Source organism: Lissotriton helveticus, chromosome 1_1 (genome assembly GCF_964261635.1).
Source record: "Lissotriton helveticus chromosome 1_1, aLisHel1.1, whole genome shotgun sequence".
NCBI lineage: Eukaryota > Metazoa > Chordata > Amphibia > Caudata > Salamandridae > Lissotriton > Lissotriton helveticus.
In genome coordinates this window covers 1865105095-1865132981 of record NC_136057.1, presented here as the reverse complement: position 1 = coordinate 1865132981, position 27887 = coordinate 1865105095, and the positions used below count along the sequence as shown (strand labels likewise).

Here is a 27887-nt window from a genome sequence, read left to right as displayed (position 1 = left end):
ATATCTGCCCTTGAGGCCTGTATTGCCTCCATGATGATAGTCGTGTCTGTGCTGGTGCCAGACGGCGCCGGTGTCATCTCCCGTCGGGAGCGCGCCGTCGCAAAGCTGTCTATGGTTTCCTGCCGGGCTGTCCTCTGGGCCAGGTCCCTTTTCCCCATGTTGATCACGAGCAGAAGCCACCCCTTGTACTCAAAACGGCTATATAGGCAGTGAGGGGAGGATGGGGGTAAAGAGTGTCCAGGTGTATGCCTCCCACTTTCAGCCGGGTACGCCAACAGCTGAAATCCGGCAGTGGTGGTCAGCCGCCAAAGGTCAGTCGCCAGTGGTCAGAGGCGGGGGATGGGGCCCCCCACGACCCCCACACGCCCCCCCAGCGGGGCGGTTGTCGCTCTCTCCCCCCAACCGATCCACTGATGGTATCGGGGCTCTTCCTTCGTTGTGCAGCAAAGTCTGGCTAGACCCTCGCTGGGGTCCTCAGGGCACAGTCGCGGAGGCCGCCCCCTCTTTCTTGGCAAAATGAATGGGGGAAGGAGGGCTCACCCGTCCGGCTCAGCTCCGGCCCGGTCGGGGCCCGCCCGCAGTGTTCTGCCGCACTCCCCTGGCTGGTTGAGGGCTCCCGGCGGTCTCTAGTGATCAGGCCCGGCGACGGGAAGCACTCTCCGACCCGCCCAGCCACACTCCTTCAGGTCGGCAGGCCCGGCCGCCGCACCCCCAAGAGCACGGGTCCCCGCTGCAGGATGGAACGGGGGGCGGGGATAAATTCTCAGGTCCCGCGGCGCTCCCGGCCCTTACCCGGATCTTCGGCAGCAGACAGCCCCACCGCCTCGCCGCTCCGCGCCACAGCCGGCCTCCGCCGTCCCCGGGTCTCGGCTCGCGGCGGCTCCTCCCTTCAGGTCTCTCTCCGGTCCGACAAGGACCCTTCGCTCCGGATCACCACTCCACCGGCCAGTCCGCTACTCCCGACCCCGTCTATGGGGAGGGGAGGGGTTCCGCCGATCGCGCGACCCCAGCGCTGGGCAGGGCTCCTTTCAATGTCTCTGATCGGGTCCGGTCGCCATCTTGTCGCGGGCCTGCCTGGCCACTCTCGTTCCCCGCGCAGCTCCAAGTGCGGACTGTTCTCGCCTCTAATGCCGATGAATCGGACGCCAGGGTCAGTACATACTCTCCGGTAGCAGCTAGGCGGGTTTCAGGAAGTTTTGGACACAGTTTTAAGACGGATTTGGGCAGTAGGCCGGGAGCCGGTCAGAGGCACGTCTTACTGCACCATGCTGCTGGCCACGCCCCCCGGAGTCAAGATTTATTGTTGATCTTCAAACCAAGACTCCGCGAGGGCTCAATACTGAAGAAGAATTGGCCATACATTTATATCAATAGGCTAACAATATAATCGTTTCTTTCACTGAGCCTCATTCCCATCAAATGCCACCGTATTTCTGCACAACTGTTATTACGACACCATTGAATCAAGTAAATCCTGAATTCTAAAAAATATACAGTCCAATGTGAATTCAAATTGATGACTGTAGACCAGCCAATCATGGATTATTTAATTAATTTGTCAATGAAAAAATCATTTTTGCCCTAAAAATTTGGGTGTGAAAAAACATTCCAAGATAGCATTTGTAAATAGTGTAATGCGGTTGTTAATTGTCATTTGAATTCAGTTTAATCATGTATTATCTAATGAATTTGAATAGCGTGGATTGACGATTTGGTGTTCAATGAAATTAAGCTTGGATTTCAATTGGTACATTGCCCATCCAGGGCTTAATAATTTGCTGTTTTTTATAAAGAGTATAAATAATACACTCCAAGATGGCCGCTGTTAAATCAAGTGTAAATTGTAGTACTTCTCTTATGTTGATTTACTAGAGGATGTGACATCATTTTGAATCATGTGTAACTTTATTTAACTAAAGGTTGAACATTTGGTGCCAATAACAGTGGAAAAAGGCGCGATGCCGAAACGCGTCCTGTTTTCTGTTTGAATCCACAAATAAATTTGTGAAGAATTCTGAAAAGTTACGGAGTGCGGCCATTCTTTTACCGTTGTAAGAGGAAACTGAGCCAAATATATATATATATATATATATATATATATATATATATATATATATATATATATATATATATATATACATATATTTTTTTTATATATATTTATATCCTCACTCTGGACAGATATTTTCAAAATAATAATTTATTAGCCTAATAAATTATTATTTTGAAAATATCTGTCTGGAGTGCGGGCTCTTACCTGCTCTGCCACGCAGCTATTGTTTGGAGTATTATGGGGATCCTGGACCCTGTTGCTCAGCACCGGTCTCGTCCCATTCAGGAAACCGGACTCAGCAAGGTGAATCAATTCCTCTTTATTTAATCCATTCAGTGCATCAATTAAAAAACAGGGCGTCTACGCATTCGGCTTGTACATTCATTTAGACAACCTATAACCTCTCACCCCTGTGTTTAAAAAAATGTCCCTCTACTATTGCACTGCCCCCAGCCTCCTATACTAAAATGCACACTAAGTTATATCGGCATTGATTAGCCACATTTTAAACACCCGGCCTCTCTTCAAATCAGGCCCATGATATTAATATATGCTGTACAATTCAATATGTTTCTGGGATTCCAGTTTCACAAATAAGTTGATAATCAATGTCTGAAACATTCCATTGTATTTTACAACAAAATAACATCTAAATAATCTATCACATCAAGGGAGCAAAATGTATTGAGAGCGAAGGACAGGCGCTGTATTCTTCTGTTAGGAAGAGAAGTGAAACAATTACTTCAATGCCTATTCTCCATCAAGTGTCACCCCACAATCCCTGAACTGAACATCTTGTGACCCACATCAATTAATGGGAGTCATAATTTGCACAATATACTCCAAAGTAGTTATATGCATTTTAACATTTATAGTTTTACAGACAGTAAAACTAAAGTGACTAAGGGTATGGTGAATTTGTTGAAAAATTATAAAGTGACTACGTGCTCATGTGCAAATCATGGCTCAAACCACTGGATGCAATATCATAGATAAATACTGTAAACGCATAAATATGAGTAAAAGGGGCAAGATATTCAAGGATCAGGTTAAAAAAATGTTATGTTGGCATAGAGGTAAAGCCACAGAGTTTCAAAGTGATTTCGAGCTAAAGTGTAATAGTCAAACTGAAAAGGAGGTAAATTGGGTCATCCCCACATGTCAATCAGCTTTCTTTCGTATAATGGTTCATATCACCTGCTATTTCAGTAGGCTCTACAGTACAATCTCAAAGTGCTTTTGCCAAAGGATACTGACATATACCACTCACACCCGGCTTAATTGCAACATTAAAAACACATTTCAAGTGAAGTGATAAAACAACCAATAATATGCTAATATAACCAAGTCCACGAGTAATTACCCTGGATTCTTAAAATGACACAGCAATTCATGGTATTAAAAAGGTCCTAACAAAGGGCTGGCGGTGAACTAAAGCTTAGGGCAGAATATCAGTCTGGATTTATTCTGCTGTTTTCCGATGATCATCACCTATCCAAAAAGATCTATATATGGACATGAAGTTCAGCATTTAGATTGTGTCCCCATGGTTTCTCTGTACTTCCACATCTCTTCCTAGAAGAGGTACGTAGATGGTTGATATCGTCCACTACCAGTTCATGAAATGTGTCAATAAGATAACCACAAGGTAACTGTGGACAAAATTTGCTGGAAGGTTTAAGATGACAGGCACTGTGTGTCTCTGTTGTGAAGCTCATCTGTCGTACAGACGCAGCCCGTGCAGGTAGTAAGAGCGGTAGGGCAGTGGGGCCGGAGGATTTCGACAGATGACCACGAGGGAAAATTAAAGAAATAATTAATTTTCCCTCGTCGTCTGTCAAACTCCCCCCCCCCCCCGCCCCTGGAACCCACCGCTCTTATCTGCATGGGCCACGGCTGCTGCTGTAACTGTGCCATCGAGGTGTTATTCTAATCAGTCTCAAAGGGTATATCATTCTCCCTCCTCTTCACAAGTTCATGGATGGCCAAAAGTTCTGGGATGTCCCCAATCGTAAACATAGAGTTGGTGTCATTGGCATCCTCTTTGGTGCCGGGGGGAGGGAGGGGGGGCTCTCATGGCATGATATTTAAAGAGTTTCAATTTTCTTACGAAATTGTATGTTTCTATACACAAATTAACAGTAATGTTATGTTAATGACATTTATGAAGCGGGTCGATTACCCGGAGGTGTCCTGGCGTATATCACGCTCCCTCCTGTTCACAAGTTCATTGAAGGCCAAAAGTTCAGGGCTGTCCCCAATCGTAAACATAGAGTTGGTGTCATTGGAGTCCTCATTAACTCTTTGGTGCCGGGGGCTCTCATGGCATGATATTTAAAGAGTTTACATTTTCTTACGAATTTGTATGTTTCTATAACCAAATTAACAAAGTCAGAGCTCAGAGTGGGGCAAAAACCAAGGACCTTATTATGAGTTTGGCGTTCCCACGGACCGCCGTATCAGAGCTCGGTGGTCCGACTGTCGTATTAGGAGTTGGACAGATTGGCTTTGCGAACACCGCTGCTGGACCGCCGAGACCGCCAGCAGAACACCAACCTCCGGGTTCGCGATTGGGTAAGGCATTCGCCATAGGGCAGTATAGGGAACCTGCACCGTCGTGCGCATTATGTCTCTTCCAACAGCCTGTTTCATGGTGGCGATGACGAAGAATTTGGGGTGCCTATTCACCCGTTTCTTCTTCTTCAAGGCAGATTCCATCATGGTTCCCTTTCTCCAGGTCCCCCCTTCACAGCGGGATCTTCACCCTGAGGATTATGACCCTGTGTGCAGCAATCTACAGGTGAGTATTTTTCATACCATATACTCATTGCCAGGACTGCCCACATATGGGCCAAACCCGGTAATGGGTATATGGTATTGTCCCACATATATCATGCATATGAGTACATTCAACACATTTGCATTCAAAATGCATACACAGGCCTCAATATATTTGGCAATAGTACTCAACACCGCTGCAAGGTCTCCGAATTCACACCACTAGCCCTGTGGTCGACTCGAAATAAGGCTGCCTTTAGAACACCAGTGCTGTGGCCTGCAGGTATCTCGAAGTTGTGCATTGGGGTGCTTGAAGCCCCAGACCCGAGCACCAATTGCACCGAAGCTCAGAGGCCCCCACTCCACGAGTGTCCCGTAAGCCCCGCTTTTGCATTTCAGCTTGACGTGTCTTCGCGGTTCCTTGCCTGTTGGCTAATGAGCCCCCCGAAGTCTTTTCTTTGAATCTAACTTGCTTTCCTGGTTGCTTAGGGCTTGCTCCAACTTCCCTGCAAAGGAGAAGTTCCTCAGACCTTGCTGGTCTGCACCGAAGCCCATCTCAACGTCCTGAGTGGGTTGCGTTTGCCAAGGCTTGCTAGGTCCAATCCAGATACCGACACCGCAGTCATCTAGATCCTCCGTGGGACAGCTCGAATCCAGCTCCTGGTCATCGTCGACGCCTCCTGGTCCTCGTAGCTGAAGAGACAAGCTTCACCTCCTCACCTGAAATCACCTGACATCTGGTGGCATCTTCCTATCGCCGCCCTGGTCACTGGCAAGTGACCCAGACTCTGTCCCTTCTGCTTTCAGGTTCTACAGACCTTCGATCCACCCTTGGATCCACCCAGACACTTTTCCTCTGGTCGCCTGCAGCACTTCTTTGCAGATCTCCATTGAAATCGACAACGAAACCCGACACCAAAAGAGACCTATGCACCCGGCTTCCGTGGGTGAGGTAAAACGAGTACTCTGGTAGTCTCGAGGGTATTGGCCCTCCTAGTGTCTAAGTCCAAAAGAGTTTCATCGTAGTTTATTTAAAAATGTCCTTAAATTGTAAATTTGCAACTTGTTCATTTCCCATAGAAAGTCAATGGTAACCCGCAGCTGTTTAGTCACTGCTCGCGGCTCTCGTGGGCCTCCTACTTCCTAACCTTTGGTTGTTTAGAGTAGCCCAGCGATTCCACAGGCCCCAGGCCTGCTTTCTAATTCTCACGTGGTTCTTATACCACTATTTTAGTATATGGTTTGTAAGGCCCCTAGGGCAAAACGTATACTGTGCAACTTATCGTATGCCAATTAAGTAACTTGTATTGTACTTTTACCTCTGACCTCATAAAGAGTGCAGAGGGGTTATGTTTAGAATAAATACATATATATTTGTTACATACCTTGTGTGGTGTGCTTTCATTTGGTAATCAAGGGATTATAATTGGTAAAACAACTCGCTTAATTCGCTCTCTGAAGTCTTAGCCTGAAGACTGCTCGTCACTGCTACCCCTAGGATAGCTTTCTATAAGGTTGACTTTACAACCACCATCAATAAGGGTCGATTAGACTGGTGCAAGGTGCCCACTAGAACTAGTGGACATCATATGCTAGGCTAACTTCTCACAGGCTGGATTTTAAACAGTGGTCTGAATGGTAGAATGGAAGAATGTGGTGTTCTGGTAGGTGGAGGTGCCACTGGCGTAGGGTTAGGATTTTTGGAACAGCTCCTGTGGATGTTATTGTTTAGCTGTGGCAGCGTTGCTATTGGTGGAGTGGTTGCACGTTTTTTTTAATTGGAAGGAGCCACCATACGCCCCTCATACGCCTCTCACATATGAATGGATTAGGTCTTACCTGCATCAGCCTCTCCAGTTGGAAGAACTTGCAGTGAAGGTCCTCAAAGTTGTTCCTGTAATGATCCCGCAAACCGTAGTCATACATGATCTTCACAAGCACACAGAAGGCCTGCTCCTCCGGCATCTGTGGAAGGAGAAAAGTATCAGCCATCAGATGTTAGTGTACTGGGCCTTGAGTGGGAGGATTTATCATCAGCCTTTGACTGTGTGTCACACATTAAGCTATGGTCAATTATGGCTGACTTGGGAGTAGACAATGCCATTATATGTTTTCTGAGAGAGCTTTATTCTGGGGCCACTGCCAGTGTCAGATTTGGGAAAAATGGTGAGTGCAGTAGACAATTTGGGATTGGTCGGGGTGTGCGCCAAGGGTGCGTCTTAGCCCCCTTCTTATTTTTGTTGTACATAAATGGAATGGAAAAGCATCTCGTGCAGGAGGGCAGGGACATGCCTATGGTGAGAGGTAGGCCTGTCCCGGCACTGATGTACGCTGATGACGCTGTCCTAATGGCGCGAACCCCAATGGCTTTACAGAGTTTGGTTACAGCCTTTAACACCTTTATGCTTGATTTAGATTTAAGAATTAACTGTTCCAAAACTTTATCTATGTACTGCGGGTCCAGAACAAACAAGCATGTGAAGCAAATTTTTGTGAACTCCAATCCCTTAGAAAGGACCCCCACCTTCCCTTATCTAGGGATACTGTTTCATGAAAGCGGCTCATGGACAACAGCAATTCATGCCAGATCTCTGTTATTCTCTAAGACTATTATGGCCCTAAAATGTTTTATGAAGAAATTAGGTAAAAAACCCATAAAAGAGATTTTAACCGTTTATAATGCAACTTGTATATCTGTAGCTATTTACGGGGCAGGATTATGGGGTTATTCAAATATCACCCCAATTCAAATCCTGGAAAATAAGTTTTTATGTTACATATTGTCTGTACCCCAAAGTACTGCAACAATGATATGCCATGTTGAATTGGGAATACCTTATGTCACCGACATTATTAGAATTCAGCCAGTTCTTCTTTGGCACAGGGTCTGGACAAATGAAGAATGTGTGGTTAATCGTGCCATTCTTAAGGATACCATGGGATTGGACAATGTCAGGGATTACAAATGGATAGGCTATGTCAGAGACTTTCTTGAAAAAATAAATTGCCCCCAATACTTTGAGGATCCACAATCAATGGAATGTATATCCAGAAAAGATTTGAAATACTTGTGCATGACCTACCTCAAGGAAAAGAGAAATATAATGGAGGCAAGGAAAAAGACTGTCTCTGCCCACCAGGATATTATATGTGGAGAGAATTTGCAGCCATATCTTTCACTGTATATGTCTAATCATGAACGGTACCTTTTGACCCGATTTAGATTGAATATAGTTTTTAGGACATTGTCTTTCCCCGTGATGAATTGTTGGTTGAAGGACCTATGTTTCTGTCCATGCGATGATGTTTCCCAACAATCGGATATACATATTTTATTCTTTTGTAAATTTTATACCTTCCTTCGAAAGAAACTTATCATTCCTATTCTTAAAGATCTAAATGTTTACAGATGCCGCCTAGCGTTTACAGAGTGCCAGAAAATGGATACTGTTTTCATGGTTGCCTCTATTGCAGAATTTTTAAACTTGGCTTTTAAATGTCGTAAATCAATGCAAATGGATTGATCTTTTTTACTGTGTATATGAATTTAATATTGTTGATATGGATTTAATTTTGTTGTTCTGCTTATTTTGTGATTTTAAAGGAAAAATACTTACTCGACCTCTTGTAAATTGCACCTTACATGCTACTTTTATGGTTATTTTCTCTTTTTAACCGAATAAAGTACTTTTTGAGTGGGAGGAAGATGGGGGTAGGGAGAAGAATAGAGTGAGAAGTGAAGAAATACATGGGCAGGGGGCAAAGAATAAAAGAGAAATAATAGAAGGGAGGAAGAGAGAGCGAGTCGAAGAACAGAAGGCGGGGAGGGAAGAAAGAATTAATTGGAGTGGAAGGATGGGAAAGACGAAACATAGTGGGGGGTGAGCAACAAAGTGTTAGGAGGAAAGAAGGAAGGGACAAGGATGGAAGAATGGATGGAACAAGCAAAACAAGGGTGAGCAGAAGGGCTAAACATGAAAAGAATAAGGGTGGAAGGATTGGAGGACAAGAAACTCAAGAGTGGGCTGAGGAAGAGACAGAAATAGACTAATGGTGGAAAGATGGGGTTAGGAGACAACACAAGGATTAGGATGGGGACTAAACTAAGGAAAGGAATGAAGAGCAAGGAGAAAAGGAAGGAGTAGGGACAAAATGAAAGAAAGAGGGGAAGTAACACAAGTGGTTAATGCAGCAAGGGAACAAGAAAGGGATATGGGTGGCTAGATGGGCAGTTAGACAAATGGAAGGAGGGGTAGCATGGCAGCATATGTAGAGGGAGGAAACAGGGGAAGAATAAAGGGAAGTATACAGATAGACTAATTGGTGGAAAAGGAGAAAAACATCACAGGGAGGAAGCAACAGAAGCACCGAGAGATGTGAGGAAAGAAGAAATGAAGAAGAGTTGAAGAAAGGAAGGCGAGGAAGCATTAAAATGAAGGGAGGAGGCAACCAGGAAATAAATGAGGAAGTGAAGAAAAAAAGGAAAGGAATGAAGCAGGTGGAAGAGGAGAAGGGTGGGTTAAAGGAAACAAGGCGGAGAGGAAAGGTGAAGGAGGTGAAATGATTTTAGAAAGAAAAGAGTTAGCCAAGTCTTATTACAAGTTCATTACATACTAATGCACTTGTAATAAGGCAGCCGCGATATCCATCAAGTTTGTGATAGAGCACCCGTCTGCTAAACTCTAAATCAGACGCTAAATCTGACACAGGTACAAAAACAGTATTCATCAGATTATTCCATTAAATTACATATAAATTTGTCTTTTTTCAGCTAAATTCATATTACATAGTAATAAAAAGTATACAAATCCTCAAAGCTGGCCTGTGCCACGATAGTTGCCTTTGCCACAATAGTTTCCTGGTTGGAAAACAAATTGCCGCATTTGCTGCTGCTAGTGAATAAAATGAGGTAACAGGGTATCCCTTTTGTGTTCACTGGCCAGTCCCTGGCTGAGCAGCGTCTGGCTCCGAACACAAAAAAAAGTTAATTACCTTCAGTAATGCCTTTTTTTGTAGAAACTCTATCTAGCCGCAGATTCCTCACCTTAGAATATTCCCCAGATGTCAGACTGGACTGGGAAATCTTGAGCAGTACCTCTGAGTGCCGTGTTGTTTGGCTCCACACAGGAAGTAACGTCGCAGTGCCCATATAGGCTCCACTCCGGCACGCTGACAATAGTTTCTTTCATGACTATTTCCGCACCAAAACACAGAACAACGTACCCAATGTTTCTGTTTTGACCAGAATGCAGGGTCTAGCAGGATCTTTTGGATGAAGATGCCAGTTCGCATAGCGATGAGGAAAGGAGGATCAGTGAGGAATCTGAGGTTAGAAAGAGATTCTACCAGAAAAAGTTTTATCAAAGGTAAGTAGCTTGTTCTACTGAAAGAGACATTTAACCGTTAATTCCTCACCTTAGACTAAATACCCAAGCAATCCCTCCCTGGAGGCAGGTCTGTGAACTAGCTGAAACAAAAATGTCCTGAAGGGCTGTAAAGTTGAAATGCCCATCACAACGAACCTGACTGTCCATGTAGTAGTGCTTAATAAACATGTGGAGAGACGCCCGCATGGCAGCCCCCTCACACAAAAGCAGTAGTGGCAGCCTTAGCCCTGGGGAGTGAGCCTGCAATCCCTCAGGGCATTGCTTTTTCACCAATGCGTAGCATATTTCTAAGCACAATACTATCCATCGGGAGATGGTCCGTTTGCCTTACCCTACTTCATTCAGGTGACCTTAATGAAGAGTTGATTGTCCACTGATAGTCTTTGGTGCAATCAATACAGAAGGCAATAGCTCTATTAGGGTGCAAACAATGGAGTCTCTTCTCCTCCTTGGAAGGATGAAGCGGAGCATAGAAAGCTCGCAGAGTTATGCTCTGACCAATATGAAAGGGGGTGAACACCTTAGGTTGAAAGAAGCAGGACCAGCTTCTCCAGGAAGACGTTGGTGTAAAGAGGGTGAACCAATAGAGCCTGAAGCTCACTGACCCTCCTGGCAGATGTAATGGCCACCAGGAAAACCGTTTTGATGGCTAAGACCTACAATGAACAGCAACACAGGGGCTTAAAGGGAGAACACATGACGTAAGTAGGGACCAAATTAAGATCCAACTGGGACACTGTAAAGGGAGTAGGAGGAAATACATTCCATAAATCTTTCAAAAAATGAGTCGTGACTGGAACAGGGACGGTTGTTCCGGCAGCTGCATGGAAGCTGAAATAGCTGATATGTAACCCTTAAGAGTGCCCGTGGCAGTGCCTTTTCAGGATAAATATGGAATGAACAGCAAAACCTCTGACGAAGGTGCAGAAAGGGTGTCCACATGGCACGAGGAACACCAGGCCACAAACATCTACAACAGCAGGAGTAGACAGTTTTAATGGATGAACGCCTGGCTGCCAAGATGACATCACAAACTTCGGGAGGGAGATTGAAAACCCTCAACTGTCGCTGCTCAATCTCCAGGCATGAAGGTGTAGCAGGAGCAGCTTTATATGCAGACCCTTCCATGTTGCTGTAACTGGAGGTCCTCCAAAAGAGGCCACCTAGCCGGAGGACAAATGCTCATGCTTGGGAGTTTGGGATACCATACTCTCTTTCCCGAATTAGTCTGGTTTGTCTTGAGAATCCTGGGCAGGAGTGATATCGGCGGAAAGGCCTACAGAGGTCCTGAGTTCAACTCTAGGCGTAACGCGTCCCCAAACGGGAGCACTTTGGAAACTCCAGCTTGCAGAAGTGCTGGAATTGCGTGTTCTCAGTGGTGGTGAACAGCTCAAGCCAGGGTTCTCCCTAGTTTTGGAAGAGACTGCGCACCACCTCCGATGTAGATGCCTTTCATGATCAGTGATGTATCAACAACTGAGTTTGTCCGCCTAGGTGTTCAGGGAGCCCGCAAGGTGCTGAACGACCAGGAAAATGTCTTTGTGCTCCAGCCAAGTCTGGTGGTGCAGAGCAACCTGGCACAGGGTCCACGGCCCCACTTGCCCTGTTTGTTGCAATACCACATGGCAGAAGTGTTTTCTGTGAACACCTGAACCAGCCTTCTCTTGATGGACAGAAGGAAGGCTCTTAATGCCAAGCGAATAGCCCTCAACTCCAACAAATTGATGTAGAGCTGAGACTCAGTCAGAGACCATAGTACTCTGATCTCCATCTCTCCCAGGTGGCTGGCCCAACCCAGGAGTGACACATCTGTCACCACTGTGAACTCTGGGTAGGGAAGGAAGAGGGAGCTGTCACTGACCCAATCGTTGTTTGTCAGCCATCACTGGAGATATTTCGCAGTTCCCTCCTAATATCTGAACTAGGTTGCAACGATTTCCTTGCTGCTGTGCCTACTGGGACATCAGATGCCATTGGAGAGCCTGCATAAGTAATCGGGAATGCTTTACCAGCAGGAGGCCATAAGATCCAACAGCCTCAGAGTCTGTCTCACAGCAAGCCAGGATAGGGGCCTAAAGATTGGAATCGTAGCCTGAATATCCCAAGGACTCGCTGCGCTAGAGTATAGGCATGAATCTGCACTGTGTCCAGAACGGCTTTGATGAAAAGGAGCGTCTGACAAAGGGTGAGGTGTGACTCTGACATGTTGAAAGTGAACCCCAAAGAATGTAGAAGGCTCTCCATAGTGTGGATGAGGGCAACTAAATTACCTGGGGCGAGGCTGCCTTCAACAGCTAGTTATTAAGGTAGGGGAAGACAGGAACCGCTGACCTCTGCAGATGTGTTGCAAGTACAGCCATCAGTTTCGTGAACACCTAAGGGGCACTGATGAGGCCAAAGGCAAGAAAAGCAAACATGAAATGCTTGTGGTCCACCGTGAACCACAGGTACAGCCTGCGGGCAGGCGGGACAGAGATGTGGAACTGAGTGTCCTGCAGGCCCTGCGCTACCATCCAGTCTCCGGGATCCAGGGCAAACAGAACCTAAGCTAACATGAGTACTTGAATATCTCTTTCCTCCAAAAGAAGTGTAGAGGGCACAGTTTTAGCATAGGGCTGAGGCATCTGTCCTTTTACAGAAAGTTATTTACAACAAGGGGTGGTGATGGACAGAGTCTCTGAATTAAGCAGAGTACTCTCACCCAGTCAAGAGATCAGGGCTAGATCCAACACCGTTTTTTAGCTCATTGCACCATCCCAGTTTCAGAACCTGGCTGTATGCAAATTAGTCTGTCCCTGGCCCAGTGCATCATGGGAACAGGGCAGACCAGACTACAAAAGCCAATTCTTACACTGGGAAGGAAACAAGCTTCTGGGGACCGGTTTCTGGCATTACAGCCGTCTTCGGCCCGGCTTGCTTGAATCCTGATGGTGCAATGAGCAAGGGACTCACATCTGAGTATACCCTTCCATGCTTAGGGTGGACAAAATTATTTACAACAAGGGGTGGTGATGGACAGAGTCTCTGAATTAAGCAGAGTACTCTCACCCAGTCAAAAGATCAGGGCTAGATCCAACACCGTTTTTTAGCTCATTGCACCATCCCAGTTTCAGAACCTGGCTGTATGCAATTTAGTCTGTCCCTGGCCCAGTGCATCATGGGAACAGGGCAGACCAGACTACAAAAGCCAATTCTTACACTGGGAAGGAAACAAGCTTCCGGGGACCGGTTTCTGGCATTACAGCCGTCTTCGGCCCGGCTTGCTTGAATCCTGATGGTGCAATGAGCAAGGGACTCACATCTGAGTATACCCTTCCACGCTTAGGGTGGACAAAATTATTTACAACAAGGGGTGGTGATGGACAGAGTCTCTGAATTAAGCAGAGTACTCTCACCCAGTCAAAAGATCAGGGCTAGATCCAACACCGTTTTTTAGCTCATTGCACCATCCCAGTTTCAGAACCTGGCTGTATGCAAATTAGTCTGTCCCTGGCCCAGTGCATCATGGGAACAGGGCAGACCAGACTACAAAAGCCAATTCTTACACTGGGAAAGAAACAAGCTTCCGGGGACCGGTTTCTGGCATTACAGCCGTCTTCGGCCCGGCTTGCTTGAATCCTGATGGTGCAATGAGCAAGGGACTCACATCTGAGTATACCCTTCCACGCTTAGGGTGGACAAAATTATTTACAACAAGGGGTGGTGATGGACAGAGTCTCTGAATTAAGCAGAGTACTCTCACCCAGTCAAAAGATCAGGGCTAGATCCAACACCGTTTTTTAGCTCATTGCACCATCCCAGTTTCAGAACCTGGCTGTATGCAAATTAGTCTGTCCCTGGCCCAGTGCATCATGGGAACAGGGCAGACCAGACTACAAAAGCCAATTCTTACACTGGGAAGGAAACAAGCTTCCGGGGACCGGTTTCTGGCATTACAGCCGTCTTCGGCCCGGCTTGCTTGAATCCTGATGGTGCAATGAGCAAGGGACTCACATCTGAGTATACCCTTCCACGCTTAGGGTGGACAAAATTATTTACAACAAGGGGTGGTGATGGACTCTGTCCCTCACCACCCCTTGTTGTAAATAACTTTTACAGAAAGTGGCAGGAATAAAAACCATGCCCTACTTCTGGTGCGGGAAACCCTCTTGATGGCTCCTTTGGCCAAAAGAGCATGCACTTTCAGATGGAAGAAGGAGAGATGGCCCCCAGTCAGCCATTCTTGGGCAGGCGGGAGAGGCTGAGGTGTTATCACAAATGGTAGAGTGTACCCCTTCTGCCAATCTGAAGCACCCACTTGACAGATTGTAATTGCTGACCACTAGGGCAAGCGGTGTCCGATTCTGCGGTCGAGATGGATGTGCTGAATGGAGGGCACGCTAAAGGGACTTGGAGACTGCGGCAGGCGGAAGGATGGCGGACAGGGCAGCATGCTGGGACTGGCTCCTGCGTCCTTTTTGGGCTCCGCGAACCTGCCCTCAAAAGGACTGCTGGGTAGGTACTGTGGATGTGCAAAGCTGCACCAACTGCGGTAGGGGCGGGAGGACTGTGGTTGGGGCCAGGTCAATAAGCGCAAGAGTGCTCGGGCACCGCGTAGGCCTTGTCACCAAACAGGCATGAGTCATTGAAGGGCAGGTCGATCAGTGATGACTGGACATCCCTGAGAACCCAGTGGACCCTAATCAGGTGTGGGGATGCAGCACCATCATAAAAACCTTGGCTCTAGCCAGGGAGTCTGTGGTGTCTTCGCCACATCCCTGCTGTCCACCAAAGCAGCACTCCTCGGGCAGTATAGGAAGAAGCTGTGAAACCAATTCCTACAATCCATACAAATATCATCCCTAGAGGCATGCAGTGTTCACTGACCGCAAGGCAATCCTAGTGAAAGAAAATATGCGCTTCCCATAGGTGTCCACCCTCTTAGATTCCCTATTCGGTGGAGTGCTAGGGAATGTGTTTGAGTTGACCTTCGCTGTTAAGGCGTGCACCAACAGGCTCTCAGGGGAGGGGTGCTGGGAGATGAAGGCTGGGTCTCCCAAGGCAGGACGATGTTGATGGGTAATCATTCGCTGCACAGGATCCCCTGTGCAGGGTTTTGCCCAGGCCCCCGTGAGTATGTCGGTGATGGCTTCATTAAAGGGGAGCATGAGCTCAGGTGAGCCTGCCCTAGGTTGAAGCATTTTTGTCAAGACATTGGACTTGACTTTGACAGCTTATAGTCGATGATTAAGGACTTCTGCTGCCCTGCACATCATGGTGGCAAAAGATCCACCTTCCTCCTCAGCCTGGCCTAGAGGGAAAAGCATGCCAGAGTCTGTGGAGGTATCCAAACCCCTGGCATCACTTAGATTCTCATGCCAGTTTTCTTCTTCAATGTCCTCCTCTAGTGATCGTGCACCACCTCCTCGTCATCTCCCCCTTCAGGGCCTCTCAATGGGTGGAAAGTCCAGGGGATGGCAAGACTTGAATGGTGCCAGCATCGACATCGAGGTCTGCTGGGGATGGGTGGAATGGAACAAGGGTGGATGGAGGCACCTGTGGCTCGTCAGTCCAGATCCTGTAGTGGATCCCAAGGACCAGCTGGCATTGAGAGTGAACCCGCTGACAGAAACCTAGCAATGACACCTCTCCGCTCTGTAGGGTCAGAGGTGGGCCAGAGGGAGTTGGTGGCCCATGGATGGCATACATGGCGTCATAAAATCCTTAAGTTGGGCGGACGTCGCTCCAGTGTCAGGTAACTCAGAGAGACATCGAAATTGATTCCGGTTCCGTTCTCATCGGTCCTTCTCGAGATTGAGTGGTCCCCGGACTCAATATCGCCAGCCACTTTCAAATAGGCATGTCACAGCACCATTTACGGCACCAGTAGCTACTGATTGCCAACGCAGTGTGTGTTATTTTCATGTGTAAATTATGTAAATGTAAATGTACCGGTATTTATAGAGCGCACAGCTACTTCCCTGAGGTAGTGTCCCGGCGCTGTCCGTAAACCGCTTAGGAACCCTTCCTGGTTTTCCCTGTGAGTGTCCACTCCTGGGCACCCCCAGGGTGAAGCCAGGCATCCCAGCGCTTTTGGGGCCGTTGTGGAGATTAAGCAAGCTATTGCCCAGAGTCGCAGAGTTGGATCCATGATTAGAATAGGCACCGAGGTGAGAATTATCAGGTCCTAGGAAATTGAGGCCAAAGACCCACCAAGGCGGGTATTGAACCCTGGTCCCGGGCCAGACCTCTGCATCAGGGTCTGCCTCTATAACCATTTGAGCCACACTTCTCCACCAGCTGGAATTCTCACGACTGGGATTTCTTTCAATTTCTTCATGAGGGACCAGCTAGTTCTCAGGGATCAATAGTTATGTCATGATGATGATTCAATTATCTTGTTAAGGGTTCAAAATGTCGTCGACTTCCAGCACCTTGACCCAATTCTATATTTGTTTCTATTAATATGTACTATGGCACTACCATGTATGTTCTTTGGCCTAATAACTAAATTGTTTCTCAGCCAATATATGCAAATGCCTGCGTTTGCTAACTCTAATTTTCTGTTGTAAATTGTCCTACATACATGTCTCTTTTTTTCTATATTCAAAATAAATTATTATATCTATTTAGATATATGATCACAGGCGTCATTGTATCTCTATGTAAACTACAGCCATAATTTCTTGTTGTGAGGGACCACTGTAACTTTGTAGGAAACTTGGGGTAGCACAGAGAGGGCCCAATGCCAATTCTGCAGGTGGAGTGCGGAAGAGAGGCCTAGAAGCATGAGGTCAAGACTGATAGGGTGAAACCAAAGAATGCCTTGACTTCTTTTTCCTGTGTTTCTTTGACTTACCCTACTTCAATGAGGAGGTGTTGGAGTGGAAAGACAATCGTCAGCAGGACCAGCTCCAAGAGCAGCCGCAAGATCTTTTACGGGAAAGAAATCAGGAACGGAGTTGACCCTTCTTTTGCCATGCTGTCAGGAGCTTTATCGCTCGTTCATGAATCGCATTCGGGTGCAACAACTTGCTCTTGGCATAGTGGTTGTGTCCTGACCCCAAGCACCAGACAGACCAAGTGTAGATCGGACACAGACCCTGAAGGTTTTACAGGAGACATGTTCCTAGATCACTGGGAGCGAAAAGCCAAACAATGCCAACAAAAGGTCGAACAAAGTTAGTACAAAATGACTAGGATCGGTCTTCAAATCCGAGCTATTGGCACAGAAAAAAGTAACAGATGTCAGCACACCAAGGTGGTGTCTATATGGGCACCATTACGTCACTTCTGACACTGACGTGGAGATGAACGACACCACCTACCCGTGTGCAGAGGTACTGCTCAAGATTTTCCAGATGCAATCGGACGGCTGGGGAATAGTCAAAGTGAACAATCAGAACATCTCCGCACCTACCACACCTTAGCTTTGTCACGCTGGTGTCAAGTTGTTTGCTGGAGGTTGGGTTGTTGGTGTGTGTCAGCAGAAGTGAGAGTAAGAAGGGAAGGCAACGAAGAGAGCTGATGGGGGGTTAAAAACAGTGCTTGTGGAAAATAAATAAAGGATTAAAACCACTTCAAAATGAATCACTGGAACCAAGTGAGTGGTGTGCTGCTGTTTGCATGAATTTAATGCAGACAGCTCTATGCACCCCTCTGAAAGTTTGTGCCCTGGGACTGTGCCCAGCTTGCCCATGCCAAAAGCTGGCCCTGCATACCCTACATTTCGTTAAAGGTTCTCTAAGAAACTTTCCCACAGTGACCATTAACAACACACTTTCCCCTTTCCATACAAATAAAAATGACTCCCATATGTAATGTGTATGATTGGGATAGAGCAAGAGGATATGCATCAGATCTTCGACAACCCTGAGGCCATATTTGCATAAGGCAGTTACTGCTCCCACCCCTTACCGATTCATCATTCTTGCCCCCAGAGGCAATGCATTAAGCCCTAGTTCTGCCCACAGAGGATCTTATATGATGCAAGAAGATCTGACTAATGCACCGCCCCTTCAAAGATGAATCCTACATACACTGTGAAAAGTCATTGAGGAAAAACGTGTGCTATTCCATTCTTTAAAGTGGGTATGCTCTTTGCTCATCGACTTCTTTGCTTTTGACAGAGCCTGAATTGACTGGATCTTATAGATCGTATAGCTCTGAGAGATAAACTTGCATACCCAAACCCACTTATTAGAGATGGATGTAAACCAGAAATAAAATGGTGATCCATTACTATCAGGCATCTTGTTAGCCACATTTTTAAAATTTCTCCACACATATTTCACCAGCCCATAAACAAGGGCTGCTTAGATTCAAGCAAGCAGAGGAAGAAGTCTGAACTCAGTATGAAAGCCGAGAAGGGTGTAGCTCTGTAAACTCAACAGCTATTAGTTCTGCTCCCCTTCTAAAGTGTGGGAGGCTATACCTCACACCACACTGCTTGGATGCCACTCTGGCAACCCTTGCTCTAGTAATATGGATACAGTTTTCTGGGGTAACAGCCCTCATATTTAAAAAAACAAAAAAAACAATGACATGCATTTAATAAAGCCTGCTCTGTGTTGATCCATTTCTCATTCCTCTGGAATACTATTCCAAGACAAGAATAATTATTAATGAACTACACCATGTTATTCGCTGCTCTTCCGCTTATCCCTACTCATTGTCCATTCTGCAGCTATGGCACCTGCCAATCCAGATATCCTTTGGCAAATGTGCCGATCCAAGGTGGGCAGCAAACAGGAGTTATCGCCCTTCTCAAAAAGACTGACCTAGATAAATCAATTCCCAAACACTACAGATCAATCATCCTCTTGCCTGCGATAATAGAGACGTATGTGGCCTCATAGCTATCTACAGTTCTGGATGATCTTTGGTTCGTGGAGGGTTCATAGGCAAATGTCTGTCCTGACGTGGCACAGAGGGTGTCCTCTTGATCGATGTGGATGAGCTTTGTATTAGCATCCTTGACATGACACAGAGGGCGTTCCTATTGACCACTGTGGATGAGCTACATGTGATCCATGATGGAAGCCACAAGGTTGGTCTTATGCGGTTAGATCTTTCTGGAGCCTTTGATACAGTGAACCATTTGATCAGGTCTTTAATCAAAGAGCTTTGCAGGCACAGTTCTCCCCTGGTCCAGCTCTTTAATAAGAGATTATATGATGGTGGTCTAGGTCTGGTATAACAAGGGCACTGCTGCAAGACTGCAGAATAATCAAAATGTGGCTGTGAGAATAGTGCCTAGTCTATGGAAATCTGCTTATATCCCCGAGGAAAGAAGCCCTCTAAATTGGCTTATCGTCAGAACATAGACCTATTTCATGGTCCTTAACCTCACTCATTGGGACTCGTACTAATATGGATAATCTTCTCTACAAGATATGCTGGTGGTGATGAAAACCTCAACTCGATGTTTGCAGTCCAGCAAAGGTCTTCAGATACCTTGTTTAAAGCGGACCAGATGTGTGGGGGGGGGGGAGAATCCAACTCCAGAATGCCTTTCACCTCTGTCTGAGGCTTATGTCAAGATATGGTTACTGAAGGAGAATCTTCAAGATCTATTTAATTTGCTGTTTAGGTCTCCAGTGCCAAGATACTTTAGGTGACATTGCGTGTGATTCATCATCATACCAACATTAGAAACTCTCAATAAACCATGCCTTTCTCCCTTTATCTTATCCAAAACCAACCATTTTGGATTGTGAGAGGTTGACATATACCTCTAGAGTGGGAGCATGCATAGGTTAGGTGTCCGCAGGCGTTTAAGTGGTTTAGGAGATGATAACTGTATCATGAGCGTACAGAAGAGCCTCACAACATGAGGATCCTTGCCTGGGGGAGGCATCCCACTAGAAGTCTATCTCACACATTTCCAAATAAGAAATATATATAAAAAGATTCAGGCTAAAGCGCAGCTCTGGTGTAATCCCTTTCCTCAAGACTGAAGTGGAACTATCATGACACCAAACATGCCTAACTGAGCACAGCTGGAACTATTCTCATACATTAATGTAATCACCACCAATATCCATCTCTCCATGCCCATATTGACCAGCTCTGCCCATAGCAAAGATCTACAAACCAAATATAAGAACACAAAGATGCACTTAGACAGGGAGATAACCATATATGCTATAGTACAGATCTATACGGAGGCACAAGCTCAGACAAGGAGACACTGCTGCATACACTGGGACAGAGGGACAAGGACGGGCTGAGGCTCCAACAAAGAAATGTTCAGCGAAACACAAGACATAGGTCCTCATTATGTGTGACCCGGGGAATGGGTTGGATGTTACCTGTCCCAGGACTTACCAATACAATTGGTAACTCTAGAGACTGGGGAAATCCAGTCAATAACAAGTTGGCTCCTGAGAAGCCAGGAACAAATGAGGTATTACAGGGGAATCTGTAATTTCATGCCCAAACTCCCCAGTAATTCTTTTTTTTGCTCAGATTTTTAATGCATTGAGATCTTTTGTGACATCGTGGACCTCACAATTCTGGAAAAACAAAGTGAGCATCATCAATTTCTAGTCAGCCTGGACTGCCACCACAAACAACAACAGATTTTACAGCAGGCTGATGAATCTACACCCACCGCAAGCAAACTTGTTTCCATGGACATAGCTTATAACTATCTTTTGTTTATTTAACTTTCATGAAAACTTCCCATGTTTAATATGGAATCCAAAGCTGTGATTAGCATTGAGGGGAGGACCTGTTGCGAAAGCTTTAACCCCATTATTGTAACTAGAATACCACCACTGAGCACAAAAACTGCCCAATAAATCTGACCTGGAAGCTATCCTAGAGCACGCCACCATAACAGAGGGAATGAAAAGGCTATGCTGGCAAATATTAGTTAAGTGTCAAGCACTCAACATCTAAATAGCCAATACATCCTAGGAAGTCTAACAAAAGGCCATTGTTGGCTTAGTGAGAAGCAGGAATAGCACTGTGGAACATAAAGTTCGAGGGGGAAATACACAGATGGGAAGAAAGGGCTGCAGTCACTCTGTAACCATGACAACGAGCGTAGCATTTTGCTGCAGTGCTTGTAAATGACTAAGGCCACCCACAAGTATAAGATAAATCTACCACTATCTTTGGGCCACAAAGACAAGCCATTTTAACTGCTGCATTGCTACAACAGACGAACGAATGTAAAAGGCTTTAAACTGCGCTGCACCTATGCCATTTGCAGACTTGCATAGCTGTCGAATGCAAGGTCAACTAATCAACGGCAGGGGCAGCTCCTCCGCTAGAGTGGAGGAGCGTCGCCCACTTAAACCCCCCCTTCCAAAGCCCCAGAATTGAAAAATAAAATGGTAGTTCATTACCATTTTATTTTTCGTCCCCTGTCTCGAGCCGAGCGACAGGACGGGGAGGGGCTGCTGCTGTCTGACGGCAGCTGGGAGGAGGGTGGGCTGGTATTTCATTATTTAAAGTGTGCATGTCTTTTTGGCCAGCCATCTTACGACAGCCAGCCACACAAGCGCACTATAAACCTCTCAATCCAGTGGTCTTAAGACAGCTGAGTTGAGAGTAATTGCAGGCCTCCAGTGTACTGTGAAGAGACGAGTGAGACCGCTCCCTCCAATCAGGTCACTGCTCTCATGCTGCAAGTGAGCAGCACCAGGATTTGGCAAGGGAATTCCAGCATCCAGTTCCAGGATTGAGAAGTGGTCCGGAGTGAGGACGTCCCATTAAGCAAGTTTTTTTATTTCATAATAGTTTTCGTCCCCCAGATGCCAGCCGCCACTGATCAAGGAACTTCCTCTTATTAACTGGTTGAAAATTCTGTGGTTAATGCATGGGCCAGGAAACTAGTTCGGACCCTCTGGACAAGCTAACTCCTGCTAGCATCCTATGACACTGCCCATCTTTCACAGTCCACCACCCAGGAACTCCACGTTTTGTTCCAAGAGTATGGAATTCCTTTTGACTACTGCCCAAGACATACTCTTTGGGGTCAAGGACAACACATTTTCATGTTTATTTTGTCCGTTGGATAAGTAGACCCAAACTCTTCTAGCACAACCCATTTGGACTGTCTGGCCCAAGCCAATCCATTCATCCACATGTACAAGATATTAAAAAATGCAGAACTTTTACTATTCAAATGGGTACTATGGGGAAATACATTGTGAGGTAAGCGCATTATGCAGTCTGCATTCTAGCACAAAAACAAAGTCTCCTTTTTAGCCAAAGAATAACAAGCCTTAATGTACAGAACCACTCACCGAGAGATGGTCCGCTTGTGCACGGCCTGACCTTTCTTGGCACCCACGTAGCCAACAAAGAGCTGGTTATCCACTCGGAACTGTTGTGTGCTGTTCAGATAGAAAGAGAGCGCACGTTTTGGGTCCAGACGGTGGAGCCTCTTCCTCTTTTTAGGGATGCGGAAAGAAGGTGGGCAAAGTGATGGTCTGCCTGATGTGAAAGGCAGTGACAACCTTTGGCAGAAAAGATGGATGAGTCAGCAGAAAAACTTTGTCCGGATGGACTGAGAGAAATGGAGGCTTAGAAGAAAGAGCCTGGAGCTCACAAATTTTTCTGGCAGAGGTGATGGCCACCAGGAAAGCAGTCTTTAAAGTGAGAAGACGAAGAGATCAGTCCCAGAGCAGAGCCCTGCTGGGCCAAAGAAAGTAGAAAGAGGAGGACCTCTGAAAGAGGGGCAGAAAGGGGATCCAGAGCCTTTGCTGTGCACCATGCCACAAATGTATTCCACCTGCAGGCGTATACTGTTTTAGTGGAGGGATGCCTGGCTGCCAAGATGACATCACAAACTTCAGAAGGCAGGTCAAAAGACGTCAACTGCCGCCACTCAATCTCCACGCAAGGAGGTAGAGGGTGGACAGGTTCGGGTGGAGGACCCACCGCCACTGCTGCAACAGAAGATCCTCCCGAAGAGGCAGAGGAATCGGGGGATCGACTGTCATACCGAGTAGCTCGGGATACCAGCACCTTTGTGCCCAATCCGGAGCCACAAGGATGACTTGGGCCCGGTCGCCCCTGGTCTTCTTCAGCACTCTGGGTAGAAGTGGTATAGGCGGAAAGGCATACAACAGACCGCAACTCCACTCGCGCCGAAAAGCGTCGCCGAGCGAGTGCCACCTTGGAAATTCCAACACGCAGAACTGATGACATTGCGCGTTCTCTTCGGTGGCGAATAGATCTAACCAAGGCTCTCCCCACTGATGAAAGAGACCTTGCACCACGTCCGAGTTCAGACGCCATTCGTGATCCATCATGCACCGGCGGCTGAGTTCGTCTGCCCCGGCGATCGGGGAACCTGCCAGATGTTGAACCACCAGGGTGATGCCCTGGTGCTCCAGCCATGTCCAGAGGTGCAGAGCCTCCTGACAAAGGGTCCACGACCCCACCCCGCCCTGTTTGTTGCAGTACCACATGGCGGGGGTGTTGTCCGTGAACACCTGCACTACACTTCCCCGGACAGAGGGAAAGATGCCTTCAGTGCAAGCTGGATCGCCTGCAGCTCCAGGTTGATATGGAGCCAGGACTCCACCGGAGACCAGAGGGCTCTGATCTCCGCCTCTCCCATGTGTCCTCCCCATCCCAGGAGGGACGCATCCATCACCACTGTGTGCTCTGGTTGGGGAAGGGAGAGGGATCTGCCCCTGACCCAATCGCGGTCCGTGAGCCACCACTGTAACTGATTCGTAGTGCCCTCCGAGATCAGGACGTGGTCGGACAGGTTGCCCTGATGCTGTGCCCACTGGAACTTCAGGTCCCACTGCAGAGCCCGCATCCTCCACCTGGCGTTATGCACCAGCAGGATGCAGGAGGCCATCAGCCCCAGGAGCCGCAGCGCCAGCCTGACCGAAACTCGGGATAAAGGCTGAAAGATCAGCATCAGAGCCTGAATATCCCGAACCCACTGCTCGGGAGGAAAAACCCGAAACTGCGCCGAGTCCAGAACCGCTCCAATGAAGAGGAGCATCTGAGAGGGACTCAGGTGTGACTTCGGTACGTTGATGGAGAACCCCAGTGAGTGCAGGAGATCGGCCGTAGTCTGGAGGTGGGAGACGACTGCCTGGGGCGAGCTTGCCTTCAAGAACCAGTCGTCGAGATAGGGGAAGACTGGAAACCCTAATCTGCGCAGATGGGCTGTGAACACCGCCATCACTTTCGTGAACACCCGATGGGCACTGGTGAGGCCGAAGGGGAGCCCGGTAAACTGAAAGTGCTTGTGGCCAACCGTGAACCGCAGGTAGCGTCGGTGGGCCGGCAGGACGGGAATATGGAAATAAGCGTCCTGCAAGTCCAACGCCACCATCCAGTCTCCAGGGTCCAGGGCAGCCAGGACCTGAGCTAAAGTCAGCATCCTGAACTTCTCCTTCCGGAGGAAGCCGTTGACGCTCCTGAGGTCCAAGATAGGGCGCAGGCCCCCTTTGCCCTTCTTGGGAACCAGAAAGTAGTGGGAATAACAACCACGTCCTACTTTTGGCCCAGGAACGCGCTCGATGGCCCCCTTGGCCAAGAGGGCCATAACTTCCTCCTGCAGAAGTCACAAGTGATCCCCCGACATGCGGTGGTACTGCGGTGGCATGGCTGGAGGGGTTGCCTCAAAGGGGACGGAGTAGCCCCTTCGGAGGATTTGCAGCACCCACCTGTCCGAAGTGATGGTATGCCAGTGGAGTAGGTGATGGCGAACCCTGCCTCCTATTGGCATTGAATGGGCCTGAAAACTCGGACTAGGAAGGCTTTGAGGTGGATGCTGCAGGAGGGGATATGGACTGACCAGGCCTCTGTCCCCCTGCACCGCCACGGCAGTTACCACGTCCGCGTTGAGGTTGGTTCTGCGCCCTGTGGCTGGACGAACGTGTGGGGCGCCCCTTCCTTGGCCATGAAAGGGACCAAAAGCAGAAGGACTTGGCCGTAGCCATGGAGTCCTTGAAACGCTCTTGCGCGCTGTCTGCTTTGTTGCCAAACAGGCGACGGCCATCAAAAGGCATATCCATGAGCGTGTTCTGGACATCCCCCGAAAAATTGGCGGACCTCAGCCAGGCGTGGCGATGGATCGCCACCGTCGTGGAAATCGCTCTGCCTAGCAAGTCCGTGGTATCAAGTCCACATCGGATGGAATACCGTGCGTCCGGCCCCTCAGCAAGAGCCTGGGCGAGCCGGGCCTCCTCCGGACACTGGGGCAGCACGTCCACCGCCGTTTCCCACAAAGAGTGGGTGTAACGGCCCAAAAGGCATGCGGTGTTGATTGACCGCAATCGAAGGCTAACCGAGGAGAACAGTTTCTTGCCAAACTGATCTAGCCATTTGGATTCCCGATCCGGGGGAGCGGACGGGAAAGCGGTTTGGGACGTGGAGGCCTGGATCACCAGGCTCTCGGGGTTGGGTTAACGGACAGAAAGCAGGGATCGCCTGGAGCTGGGCCACGTTCCGATCCACAGGGTCACTGTGGAGGGCTTGGACCAAGTGCCCATCAGAACGTCCGTGAGGACCTCATTAAACGGCAGCATAGGCTCCAAAGAGCTTACTGGTGGTTGAAGCACCTCGGTGAGGAGATTAGTCCTCACGGCCGCAGCAGGGAGCTCAAGAGCCAAGGCCTTGGCTGCCCTACGCAACACCACACCATATGTAGCACCCTCCTCCGTAGCCAAGAAGGGGGGAGAGATGAAACCAGTGTCAGGCGATGTGTCAAGACCACTGGCCTTCCCCAAGCTCATCTACCCAGTCCGGACTTAACTGGCACTGTTGTGCCAGAGGGTCATCAGACCCCTCCCAGTCCTCCCCTTCATCCGTGTCCTGATAAACAGGCATAAATGACGGAGCCGGGTCATAGGTAAAGGGTTCACCCATTGATGCCGGAGACGGCGCCGAACCCGGACCGGGGCTGAAACCAGGCATGGCGTCATCCGAGGAAGGCGCCGGGAGTGGTACCATAGGGGTCGGCACCAGCGGAGGAATCGTGAGGTCGACCGGCGTCGACCGGGATCTAGCCCTGGATCTCGGGGGGTCCTGCGGCGCCGGGACCGAAGTCGCCGGCGGCGCTGGGACCAAAGAGGCCGGCGCGCTAGGACTCCCAGTCGGACCCGAAGGGCCGAAGGCGTGCCGGCGGGTCTCAACGGCGGGGAGAAGTCTGGAATCTCGCCTGGAGTCGCATTAAGCCCAGGTACCGGAGGGTGTGGAGCTGGATGCGACGCCTGCGGCTCCAGCGGAGCCGCGTGGGTGGTGCCACCCGAACCCTCAGCCGAGTCGCGTGACCGGCGAGGGGAGTCAGAAGAATGATGTTGCTTCTTCGACTTCTTCTTGCCATGCCTCGACTTACCTGACTGCGAGGACTTGGAACCCGATGAGCGGTGATGGCTACGGCTACGCGACCGGTCCCTCGACTTCCTCCTCGACCGGGACCTCGAACGGTGTGGAGCCGACTGCCGGAGCTCGAGAAGCTTACGGGACCGCTCCCACCTAGCTTTCCAAGTCAAGGCCCGACAGTCGGGGCACGACTTGTCACTGTGGTCAGCCCCTAAACAGTAGAGACACCGGCGGTGGGGGTCGGTAACCGACATCAGTCAGTGACAGGCGTCTCATGGCTTGAAACCGGGCATCCCTACCGGCACCAGGAGTCCAAGTCAACTCGAAAAAGATAGTCAAAAAGACCAAAAAGTTGGTCAAAAAGTGACTAAGGGGACTGCTCTTCCCGGATCTGCGCTTGCTGGCGCGGAAAAAAGAAGAACTGGCGTCAGCGCAAGAGGGCGGCGTCTAAGTACTCCGACAGCGTCATCCCGGCAATCCCGACGCTGACGACGGATGCGGAGCCGCAGACGACGCCTACCGACGCGCAGGGGTACTGCTGACGAAAACTTTCCAGATCCATTCTGACGCCTGGGGATATTCTAAGGTAAGGAATCTAACTAACTTGTTTCTTTCAGATATTATGGGCAACAACTAAAGAAAGTCATAAGAAAGCACCTGTAGTTCTCGGAATTTGCACTGGTGCAGGTTTACTATATTCAGGAATTCACAGAGTTTACAGACGCAGGCCTAGAAATTATACTCCTAGCCACATAATTCTGAATTCCATTTTAGCATGAGCAAATACACAGATGCATTTTCTTATACGAAAACCTGCACAGCAAGTGCAATTTTTTGTTTACCGTATATTTTATGTTCCACCAGTGGAACCATAATCTATCTCATGGAAATACTGCTTTTGTTTCACCCCACCTTATTTATTGGGAGGGGATTGTCTCTATTCATCCTGAGAAACGTTTTACTTCTGTCCTTGTCTGGAGTACCTTTCCCAGATTCTCCTGAGTGAGAAGGGTTAGAGAGGAGTCAGTAATTGCCCTTAAACATGTACGTTTCTGGATCTGCACAAACTCAGCGCAGATTAACTTTTTTTTTACCAAGAATTACACGTGCTCCGGTGGAAAAGCCAGACTGAGAGTTGTGTCTTTGATGCTCAGCTGGCGACCAAGGCTCAGAAAGGCAAATATAATTTGGGTCTATTTACAATAATATTTTGTGGAATCGAGTGAATGCTTAAAGTCAAATTTTCTGAAGCACTTGACATAATAGTTCTTCAGAAGTCTAAGGAATGAACAAAGCAATGGTACAGTTAGAACGAGGGTATATATCTTGCACTATGTTATAATCAGAGCTCCGACATAACAAAAGTATGTATTCCTAAG

At 48.0% G+C, this 27887-nt stretch overlaps 1 protein-coding gene across 2 annotated transcripts in view; it reads right to left on the bottom strand.

Moving 5' to 3' along the window:
* Positions 1 to 27887, bottom strand: part of RABGAP1L (RAB GTPase activating protein 1 like) — a 1373174-nt gene that overhangs the window by 402170 nt on the left and 943117 nt on the right. For both annotated transcript variants that reach the window (XM_078641752.1, XM_078641759.1), the window contains exon 18: positions 6671 to 6796. In XM_078641752.1, the coding sequence (XP_078497878.1) occupies positions 6671 to 6796 (126 nt within the window). The remainder of the gene's footprint in view (positions 1 to 6670; positions 6797 to 27887) is intronic.